The 12,218-nt window shown below is 34.4% G+C and overlaps 1 protein-coding gene across 3 annotated transcripts in view; it reads left to right on the forward strand.

Annotated features, from left to right (window-relative positions):
* LRRC4C (leucine rich repeat containing 4C) overlaps positions 1-5,191 on the forward strand; it is a 188,091-nt gene extending 182,900 nt beyond the window's left edge. For all 3 annotated transcript variants that reach the window (XM_062196286.1, XM_062196287.1, XM_062196288.1), the window contains one exon: positions 1,343-5,191. In XM_062196286.1, coding sequence (XP_062052270.1) covers positions 1,381-3,303 — 1,923 coding nt within the window. In that variant the 5' untranslated portion in view covers positions 1,343-1,380 and the 3' untranslated portion in view covers positions 3,304-5,191. The remainder of the gene's footprint in view (positions 1-1,342) is intronic.
* Positions 5,192-12,218: the final 7,027 nt, after the last annotated feature.

Raw genomic sequence — 12,218 nt, forward strand, 5'->3', positions numbered from 1 at the left:
GAGTTTCATAGAAGAAGCACTGTTTACTTAGAGATTTGGGAAAAGTTATTATACAAGTACCCAGTCCTTAATAAATAAGTTGAGTTGGGCATGTAATGGTTAGCACAAGCTCTTATGCTGAAATAGATGCAGAAAGAGTTATTTTACTTCCTTTCTTACAAGTTGACTTAAAACTAATAAGGATATAGACACAAAACCAAAATTTCGTTTCCTAGAAAATCATTTACTCTATGATCTGTCTATAGGTAGCAGTTGGATACATTATAATGAGTTTTTTGGTGTATGAGAATCTCTAGAAATTTATGTACATGTATGCATGTCACTATTTCCATACATCCTCAGGGTACTATAATTTAGGTTGTCAATGTTTATAGGTGAGGTCACTCCTAGAGTAAGTCATTTGATTTTGTAGACATTGGTGAAGGATAGAAAGGATTAATAAAACTAATTGTTAGAAATATTTTGCATTTGGTTTTGTTCTTATAACATCATTTTTATGGAGTGTTTGAGATTGCAGGCTGTTGGATCAATCTGATGAACAGCTAAGCCTCAGTTCTGTACTTTTCATGTGATTTCTTATATAGAACCTCCACCATTACATATCTTCATTTTATAATTGGAGACAATGAGATTTCCCACCTCAGAGGAGTGCTGTGAAAATTAGAAAGTGTCATGGCCTGCTTCATGAGCATGCAACCTGGGCAGATTCCATGTTTAGAAGGACTTATACTTGGTATAATGATTTGCTGACAGTATTTTCAAATTGTTAATAATTCTTTAACAAGCACTCCACACTTTAATTTTGCACCAGGTTATGCAAATTTTGGAGCCATTCCTAGATAGAATTATTTTTGAAGCCGATAATCTATGGTTCCTGGCACATAGAACAACTTTCAGTAAAATATCAGCCATTATTAATTTTGCATAGAAGCTTTTAGTTTGTTGGTAGACATAAAGTTCTCTTTGATGAACATTTCCAACCTGATAAGAACATGGAGGCTAATATCATGTTGATCACATATTTCTTATGTATTTAGGTAGATTTGTTTTGTAAATACTATATTTGATTCTTTCAAATCTTCAGCCTATTTCTCTGTGATCATACATCTGATAGAATGTGGGCTGTGTAAGCCTGCTAATTTTGAATACAGACACATTTTCCTAAAATACAGGTCACGTGACTCCGTAAAGGAGATTAGATTTGGGCTTTTTGTTTGTTTAGCTTTTGTTTTGCTAAGTCTGACTAGTGATGGCTTTAGGTGGCATGCTGTATCACTGACATGACTCCAGTAAGACATTTGGTACAGATCTAATACTCTCTTTTGCTCTTCCTATCTTGCAGACTGAACTCCAGAAGGACCAACACCAGATAAATTATGAATGTTGAACAAGATGACCTTACATCCACAGCAGATAATGATAGGTCCTAGGTTTAACAGGGCCCTATTTGACCCTCTGCTTGTGGTGCTGCTGGCTCTTCAACTTCTCGTGGTGGCTGGTCTTGTACGGGCTCAAACCTGCCCTTCCGTGTGCTCCTGCAGTAACCAGTTCAGCAAAGTAATTTGTGTTCGGAAAAACCTTCGCGAGGTTCCGGATGGCATTTCCACCAACACACGACTGCTGAACCTCCATGAGAACCAAATCCAGATCATCAAAGTGAATAGCTTCAAGCACTTGAGGCACCTAGAAATTCTACAGTTGAGCAGAAACCACATTAGAACCATTGAAATTGGGGCCTTCAATGGTCTGGCAAACCTCAACACTCTGGAACTCTTCGACAATCGTCTTACCACCATCCCAAATGGAGCTTTTGTATATTTGTCTAAACTGAAGGAGCTTTGGTTGAGAAACAACCCCATTGAAAGCATCCCTTCTTATGCTTTTAACAGAATACCTTCTTTGCGCCGACTAGACTTAGGGGAATTAAAAAGGCTTTCATACATCTCAGAAGGTGCCTTTGAAGGTCTGTCCAACTTGAGATATTTGAACCTTGCCATGTGCAACCTTCGGGAAATCCCTAACCTCACACCGCTCATAAAACTAGATGAGCTAGATCTTTCTGGGAATCATTTGTCTGCCATCAGGCCTGGCTCTTTCCAGGGATTGATGCACCTTCAAAAACTGTGGATGATACAGTCCCAGATTCAAGTGATTGAACGGAATGCCTTTGATAACCTTCAGTCACTAGTAGAGATCAACCTGGCACACAACAATCTAACATTACTGCCTCATGACCTCTTTACACCGTTGCATCATCTAGAGCGGATACACTTACATCACAACCCTTGGAACTGTAACTGTGACATACTGTGGCTCAGCTGGTGGATAAAAGACATGGCTCCCTCCAACACAGCTTGTTGTGCCCGGTGTAACACTCCTCCCAATCTGAAAGGGAGGTACATTGGGGAACTCGACCAGAATTACTTCACGTGCTATGCTCCTGTGATTGTGGAGCCCCCTGCAGACCTCAATGTCACTGAAGGCATGGCAGCTGAGCTGAAATGTCGGGCCTCCACGTCCCTGACATCTGTATCTTGGATTACTCCAAATGGAACAGTCATGACACATGGGGCATATAAAGTGCGGATAGCTGTGCTCAGTGATGGTACGTTAAATTTTACGAATGTAACAGTGCAAGATACGGGCATGTACACATGTATGGTGAGTAATTCTGTTGGAAACACTACTGCTTCAGCCACTCTGAATGTTACTGCAGCAACCACTACTCCCTTCTCTTACTTTTCAACTGTCACAGTAGAGACTATGGAACCTTCTCAGGATGAGGCACGGACCACAGATAACAATGTGGGCCCCACTCCAGTGATTGATTGGGAAACCACCAATGTGACCACTTCTCTCACGCCACAGAGCACAAGGTCGACAGAAAAGACATTCACCATCCCAGTGACTGATATAAACAGTGGGATTCCAGGAATTGATGAAGTCATGAAGACTACTAAAATCATCATTGGTTGTTTTGTGGCCATAACACTCATGGCTGCAGTGATGTTGGTCATTTTCTACAAGATGAGGAAGCAGCACCATCGGCAAAATCATCACGCTCCAACAAGGACTGTTGAAATCATCAATGTGGATGATGAGATTACAGGGGACACACCCATGGAGAGCCACCTGCCCATGCCTGCTATTGAGCATGAGCACTTAAATCACTATAACTCTTACAAATCTCCCTTCAACCACACAACAACAGTTAACACAATAAATTCAATACACAGTTCAGTGCATGAACCGTTATTGATCCGAATGAACTCTAAAGACAATGTACAAGAGACTCAGATCTAAAACATTTATTACAGAGTTACAGAAAACAAACAATCAAAAAGACAGTTTATTAAAAATGACACAAATGACTGGGCTAAATCTACTGTTTCAAAAAAGTGTCTTTACAAAAAAACAAAAAAGAAAAGAAATTTATTTATTAAAAATTCTATTGTGATCTAAAGCAGACAAAATTATGTGTATTCCTCAGAACCTGTTTTTGCTGCACTTATTTACTATTTTCCCACATCTCATCCCTCCTTTCCCTGATTGCCATATTTTTCATAGATCTCAATTCCCTAAAGAACTGGTCTAGGAAATTTTGTAAGAATTATGTTACACTTTGAGATTTTTATGGTGAATTCCAGTGGTGAGATCCAGTCTATTTTCTCTCCCTCACCTTTCTTTTTTTTTTTTCTTTTTCCCTCATGCCTTTATAAAATAGTCCAGTGGGGAATGCGATATTAGAAATAGATTTTTAAGAGAGAATGAGGAGAAAAATGCAAGATCTTATATTTTCATGTAATGACCTGTTCTGTATTTATGAGGAAGACCATTCTATGGAAAAGTAAAAAAAAAAAAGTAAGCAGACAACAGATTAATTTACATATGAGCATCTATAAATCCCATGATTTTAAAAAACTCTAGAACCAGAATTTGTAGTTCAAAAGCTAAAGATAAGATTATAAATAAAATATTGTTGGTTTTTCTGTACCTGGACACAACTCATTTGTAGTATGGCTTACATGTGAGAAAATTGAAGGTAATTAAATTTCCTACTTTCTAAGAAAGAAAATACTACAGTATTCTTTCATCATAACATCACTGTCTATAGGGTCCTGTTTGACTAGCTGATTTGAGTTTTGGATTGATATTCAAGGATGCTGTGGTATTTTTTCCTTCTCACCAGGGTTACCCTTTGTAGAATGCTCAGATTCTAAAATAATGATTATTTTGTAAATTCAGTTCCATTTGGAAGAAAGTTTCATTATAATTTTCCATTGCCTAGAGGAACTATAACTAAAAAGGTGAAAGTATTCTAAACTATCTAGGGTTGAAAAAGAATGGTTGGTTCTTAGTGTTAGCAAATTTGGTTCAATTCAACAATAATTATGAAAGACTTACTATGTGCTAAATTCTGATTTTAGTTTTCTGGGTGTACAATTGACAAGACTCAGTTCATGCCCTTGGATCATTCCCAGTATATATAAAAAATGATTAAAGAGATATTCTCAATTTATTACCTGGTACCAGCTCTAATTTTGCTGTTAGGTGGAAGGCTATGAATTGGGACTGTGAAATTTCAAAATATCAGGTTCTTGTTATTACAGAAACCACCTGATTTCATGGTTTCTTCTACATTTCTTCTGATAGAGTTGATTATCTGCTTCCAAATGCAGAGTCTTAAGGAAGTAGGGTATAGATTTACTCGAAGTTTGGATTATATAAGGAGATAGTAATGCTTATATACTGATAATCATTAAAGATACTTCATGAAGAATGGAGAAATATTAGGTAAGACAACATACACTAACTTCCAAGTTGAACTTGTTGGTTGTTGTACCTCTGTACTCTCCTGATATTTTAATATGTTATGTGTGTGCCTTCTATCCTTTATCTATGTAAAGCAAAGTGAATATATACACACCTGTCTACAGACCTTGAAACGTACCAGCTCCGTCACAAAACAAAAATTACCAAGCTGAAGAAAATGTCAGTTCCTAATGTGTGAACAATTTCAATACTCACGTTTCATTCTGCAGGTTGGCCCTTACAACAGGGGTTTGTGGTCTCGAAGTGTGAAAAACCAATCATTACTAGGAAAGTAGGCCAGATAAATGGGATCAAGGGACAGCAGGTGAATGAGAGCACACAAAATCTGGCTTCTGTTTTTGATCACTGATTATTTGGCTTTGTCCTTCCCCATTTCCTACTTCCTTTTGTTAGGAACATAAATCACATTTGCTTTTACTGTGGAGAACTCAGAAAAGGGAAAACACATATTGTCTATTATTTGCCAGGATATTCAGTATTGAATACACTTAAGACTGTATTACCAACCTGCAGACCATTCCCACACAGAAAAAAAAAAAAAAAAAAAAAAAAAAAAAACTAGCAAGTAAAAACTATGATGGTAAGCAAGAGCTAGTCCAAAGAAGAGGGTATAAATCAAGAAGGCAAAGGAGGCTGCCTTCGCTATTGGTTTGTGCTCGCCAAGCTCTGTCTTTGCTGACTCAGAACTTTTCTTTCATTTTGAGCCTATAATTATTATGGGGATAGTCCTGCTATGCAATTACCCTTGCCCATGAGGGGTGGCTGAGCAATGAGGCACATTCTGCCAAATAAAACAGAGGGTGAACTTACTAGAAGAATGTTAAGTTAGAATTTGAAGCACGCGATTCATTCCCAGGAGCTAATGAATAGGGGGAAAAAAGAGGGAGAGAGAGAAATGGGAGATTTAAATAAGCCAAACTTGACCTATAGAATAAATTTAGAATCTTTTAACAGAAGGTCCTCATTGCAGGTTTTGGGGATAAAGAGAGAGGTGCTATAAATAAAGGACAGAAGAAATGAAAATGAATTCTAGATGTCTTCTGGTTTGCAGTGTGTCTGGATTTGCTCTGCATAACACACATTTCCCTCAGTTCGTCAATACAGAGGCTTCCTTGATGTTCTAGAGAGCATCACACATTGTGGATTTATTTGATTCAACAGAAAGCCCATGTGACTGCTCAAATATCAGACACATTCTCACAGCAAAACACATTGCTATGTTCATCCCTCTTTTTATTCATTCCAAAGGAATCTGGGTGTCAGTACTCTGAAATATGTGCATCAAATATATGTGGTGTACAACTAAACAAATTAAGGTAACTCAGTGAAATTTGAGTGTGTGTATGTGGCTTGCCTATTTCCTACCAAGAGTATAATGTTTGCCCCAAAGAAACATCAAAGACACTTTACAAAGATCCTCTAGTATTTTTTTTCTACATGGAATTTTATTCTTCCACATTTGACTGTGAATTTTGTCTCTCAAACTCTGAAACATGTCCAAATGCATTTGTACTGTCATAGCACACACACATAAGCCCTAATTTAGCTCTAATAATTTTTTTTCTCATTCCAAATATTCTGGAATCAAATATCACCTTTTCCAAAGCCTGAAATGGGTTATTTGAACATGAGATAGTGATCAGTACTGTTTAGAGAAAGAAACTGTTACTAGTCAATTATTGCTTTTAGGATCTTTGAGACCTACATGAATTTTATAAAGTTCTGAGTACAGATATGCTGAAAAATAATGGCCATGAAAGGTTTATTTACATTGGAGGAAGCAAATGGAGAAAGGCATTTTAAGAATACGATTTACTGGAACATAAAAAAAAATTAAATAGATGACCCCAAGTTATCAGCATTTCCAAGCTAAATATTGATCAAGGTAAAAATAAAGTTCCCAGTCACTTATCATTTTTAGATAATATTTAAGATATTTGGATAAGTAGAAGAATTAGATGAATGCTTGCAAACCCATAAGGCAGCTCTGAAGCAATACTGTTTTGAAATAAGAAGTTCAGTTGTTTTATGTTTCTGCTTACTAGTTTCAATCAGGACCTGGAAGAGAATGACAGCATTAATTATGACCAACATAATATGTGCATGACTGGGTTAGGTGTCAAAGCAGTTTGTCTGTGTGTCATAAAATAGAGTAGCATGGAGTCAAGTCTCATAAAGTAATCTTCCAAATTACATATGCATATTTCACTAGATTTCAGTTTCTTTACAACAGCGACTTCTGTTAACAATGAATCTAAAAAGTTACCTTCCAAAAACCCAGATACTTTCAATGTTTTCTTATTCCTTTAAGAAATATGAATTCTAAAATCTCTGTATTGTATAGGAAACAGCTGTGACTCTGTTGTCTTCCTAGGCTTTCTCAGGATATAGAACAAGATACATCTGGCTCTATGAGAGAAATGAAATCTTCTAGAATTAATGTAGCACATTGTCAATTAGAACCCAAATTTAGACACTGAATGAAGCATTCACACAACATACACGGGCTCATGTCATTTTCTTTCTTAAAATGCTGCCAATAGAACTTCTGAGATTTGAATGTTTTTAACACTATTTGAGAAGCATATACAAAGTATGTATAACACTATACAATTGTACTTTATAAGAAGTCTTATCAGCAGTAAGTAAAACTACTCTTCCCTTTTGCTATTGCCCTTTATAAATGAAAAAGATGAGAAAAGCAGATAAAAATGAAGTTATTTTAAGGAAAGCACATGATATCAAAAAAGACTGCTTCATAAATTTTGTTATTTGCAATAAATTAGCAAATCTATATACTCCTTGCACAAAATATAGAAACCCAGGATCTATGAAACTTCAGAGCATGAAGCCTTAATTTGATTTCATAATCCAGAAAATGTTTCATTTTAATATACAATTGATTCTAAATTGCTAAATTTGACTTCTCCAAATGATAAAAAGGTGGTCTTTCTCTGGATGATGTAAGTAGTGAATGTGTGCTTTTAAAAAATCTTAATGAAGGAGTATATTTTTTGTTATTTAAAGAGGGGTTAGTTTCCTCCATGAGAGTGAAACACATTCTCGTTTGTGAACTTTAGCCCTGAGAACTTGCTGGAACAGCCTTCTGGTTCAGTTATTATGAGAGAAATGCATTATGAGCACCTTTATCATTAAGTATGTCTACATATCAGTAAGGCTCTGAACAGCGATTAGTTAATATCCTTACTTCTCCAGCTCTTAGTTCCACATCAAAAGTGAAAACACAATGGAACTCGACAATTGCTAATTAAGCACAATTGCTGTATTTGTAAAGTGTATGATTGTCTAAGAGATAAATGAAACATCAGTCCCACTAAATATATTAAAATATACACACGTATAATTATGTTATATTTTATGGTACAATGATGGTAGTTACTATAAAAAACTTTTAATCATAATTTGTAATACTATAGAAGTCGGATTTCTACACAAATGATATATATTTAAAATTAAAATTTTTAAAACAAAAATCAAACGTTGATTTGGACTTTCAGGTCCTGTGGCTATTTCTACTTTTTAAAATAATAAAGTTTCACAAAATGAAAGAGGAAAGTAATGCAATTTATCTTTCAAACAGCCAGCAAGCACACTAGTTCATGCTTGTAAAGATGCTTTTTTGGATATGTAGATTGTTAGAGTATGAACTCCAGTTAATTCTAATGCTAGAAACGTGGACTATGCAATCAGACCTGAAACATTTTTCAAGATTCTTACAAACAAGTTATGTTAAAGTACTTAATGGTTATGTTAGTATGCTCAATTCTACTTTTATTCTTCAATCGATAACTTCACCTGATGGTGAAATTCATTTTGTCCTTTGTTTTCATTTCTCTGCATGTTGTCAAGTGTTCCAAGAAACCTATAACATTAGAACCATTACTATTTTTTAGCATTCAGTAATACAATCTGTAAACAATATTGGGGCAACTCATTTATATGGGTAAATTATTTCTTGGGCATTGTTGGAATAGTGCCCCTTTTTACTAATATTATTAAAGCCTACTTAACCAATCTGGTATTTTATTATGATTAATATAACTCTACCTCCAAGAAGAATGAGCAATTTCACAGTATTGAAAAATTCTTTAAAAGGTACTGATTGTGCATATATAATGAATATACAAGATTATGAACACAAATATTGCTATTCTTACCATAAAAAACTAGTGGCAACATTCAGATAGAGAAATTATTCATCGTAGAGTAAATTAATAATAAGATAAAATCTCATTTATCAGCCAACATAGTTTCATTTTTACTGACATCACAAAACTATATAAGACACAATTTGTAATAAATCCTGAGACTGACTTGTAATTTGTTTTTTGAAAGTCATGTTAGCAAGCACTAATATTAAGAAGTAAAAAATCCACAATCAAATCAATGTCAGAAAAAAGTGATGGGCTCTTGGAAATTGGAAAGGATACCATTAGGCATTTATAAGAAAATTTACAAATAAAATATAGGTGGTTTATAGCTTAGAAAGTACTTTCACTTGTCTTCTCATTTGTTGAGCATTAAAAGAATGTTTTAACTTCAAGTGTCAAATTTTCCCTGAATAATCCATTTGTCTATATGTAGAATTATTAATATTTTGAAACCATAAACAGGATAGAAAGGATAAGAGGGGAAAACACCATAGGAGAGAAAGTAGAATATGATAACAAATTTTTAATTGACTGCATAATTTTTATATTAGAATGCATTTATTCACATAGTCAGGAACTTCTTGATAAATTCAGGTACTTCTTGATGCTGTGTATATACAACAGTGAGCAAGATCAAATCATGCCCACATAATAAGGTGGAAAACTTGGTTTAGTTTAAATATTTCTGGTTTTAGCACTGATAGTCTTGTGTCCTGGAAACCAGCTACCTAGTACCCAAATCAAATCATGAGAATTCCCTTCAGGACCTTAACTTCTTGATACTTGTGACCTTCTTTAATTCATATTAATGTGCTTATCTCATTGTTAACAGTGGGGCCAAATAATACAGGCCACAAGTAACCAATGGCTTAGAATATCTGTTTCTAGCTTGGGAAAGGTCATGACACCAGCAAATGCTGGTAATATCAAAATTCCTTGAAAGAATTCTAGACCGTGCAGTACAACAGTGCATCAGAAGTAGAGAAAGCAAAACATGTTTTCAAGGAAGAGATGGAGTTCTGTGGATGTCAACATCCACATTGTTATAACTACTGTTTGCAGGGCACACACATTTATGATAGCCTCTCCTTACAAAGCACTAAAAGGTAGTTATCGTTATTTCCATTTTAAGGATGAGAAAATTAAAATTAATCTCTCTCCACTACAAAACAGTGAAGGGGAAATAAAAGCAAGGAAAATAGAAAGGAATTGCAGTTTTCACATGGCCATAGCAAACCCTATTGTAGTGATGACGTTTATCATTCGGAACAGAACATTGTTAACGTTTTCTTCAGAACATTTCATATCTTGTGTTCTTGCAGATCATGTTCTCTTAAAAAAACAGGCTTACCTTGGGGGAAGCATTTTGGTAATTGGTGTTAGTTTATATTTGTTTGCTCAAATTTACTATTGAATCAGTAAGCCAACACCTTGGAAAAACCAGCTTGGTTAATGTGGCAATGTTTGAAATGTTTTATTTTATTGACTTATTGAATTCCACAAAGAAACTACAAATGGATGATTTTATGATCAGTGAGCATTCAAAGGTGAAAATAAATCAATCAATGCTATTTTTATTTTAATTATTCAATTTTAGGCATTTTATTTTTAGGATTGCATTATGAGTAACTTTTATATTCTAATCAAATGTCATTGGTGGATATCTCTGAATATCACAGTAGCTAAAATATCATTATTTCAATCTCTTCATAGAAAGCCATCTTTACTAAATCATTCTTTAATATTTCATTATGGAAACTACTTTTGTAAAGTGAATAAAATCAATCAATTCATCCTTCCTACAATATAACACTATTTAAAGCTATCAAAACTATTTAAGGGATAACTATTGGGCTGCAACATTTTTTTTTTGGCTAGGCAAGTAACTAAGACAGAAAATAAAATAAGACACATTCCTCAAAGCCAGAAGCTCAACATTTGAAAATAGGGGACTCAAACAAAAAATATTGAATGAAAAATACTTAATTATCACAATCAATTAATGCTGAAAGTTTAATCCCTTGAACTTCATTATTTGTCAGTATTTTCAATTTAATAAAATATTACCTGTGTTAATTAATAACTACAGAGTGATGATATTATTAGAAAAATTAGCAGAGAAATTAGAAAATTAGGTGATTAGTATAGACTAGCATTACAATAATAATAGAAAAACTTTGTCTCCACATAACAGCATGACTGACAGACTTGAGAATGGGAAACATTTTAATATAGAATCAATAATATGTTTTAAGTATCTGACCTAATTCAGTACCTTTAAAATCCTAAATATGTTTATTCATAAAATTGGTATTGTTTTATGTGTACTAGAAATAAATAGGATTGCTGGGAATGCAACAAGTAAGGATATGGTTTTTGCCTTCAAGAGACTTACAATATTGCAGATATCACATGGTAAATTGAGTGGAAGAAGCAGCACAGTTATAAACAGAAAGCTGAGAAGAGACCTGAACTGTGTAGTTACAGGAGGATTGCTTTTTATATGAACTGATTCTTCCACTGAACGCTGATGCTTGGATAGATGTCAACTAGGTGGTAGGAAGAGATATGTCTGCTTTCACAGCACAATGTAGAGAAGAAACAAGCAATATCATGTATGATATGGACAAAATTATAAGTTGAAATTTACCAGAAAAAATAAGCAATTTGAATATTGTTAAAGACAAAGACAATAACCAGATATCTTTGCATGTTGGCTCTGTTAAATTGTAGATGAAATATTAACATTTACTATATAGTTGAGTGGTGTCATCAGATTTGAGCTTTGAAAAGATTGCTTATATGGCAGAATAATATTGTAATGATAACAAAACTACAGCACAGATAAACTCACTTTGGATGATGTTTCACTACTATAGTAAGAAAATTAGTGGCAAGTATAGTGGAAATATGTTGTAGAATCAAATTAACAAAGAAAAACCAAGCTAGGTTATCCAGACTTGTTATCTTTTTGGATCACGAGAAAAAAAAGATGGATCAAGGTTTCTATGTTTGTTAAGTAGCAGAATTATACAGGGTAGAGGGTGTCTAAGAGCTGTTTATAATTTACATCTAAAGTAAACTATGGTTTTCTTGGTAGAGATTTGGGTAGGAAGGTGATATGTTCACTAGGTTTGAGTTATATGAAATTTGAATACCTATGGTGGCTGTCCAACAGAAGCTTTTTTGAGCTTTCAGTATTAATGTTATAGT

The sequence above is a fragment of the Lepus europaeus genome, chromosome 7, assembly GCF_033115175.1.
Source record: "Lepus europaeus isolate LE1 chromosome 7, mLepTim1.pri, whole genome shotgun sequence".
NCBI classification, from domain to species: Eukaryota; Metazoa; Chordata; class Mammalia; order Lagomorpha; family Leporidae; genus Lepus; species Lepus europaeus.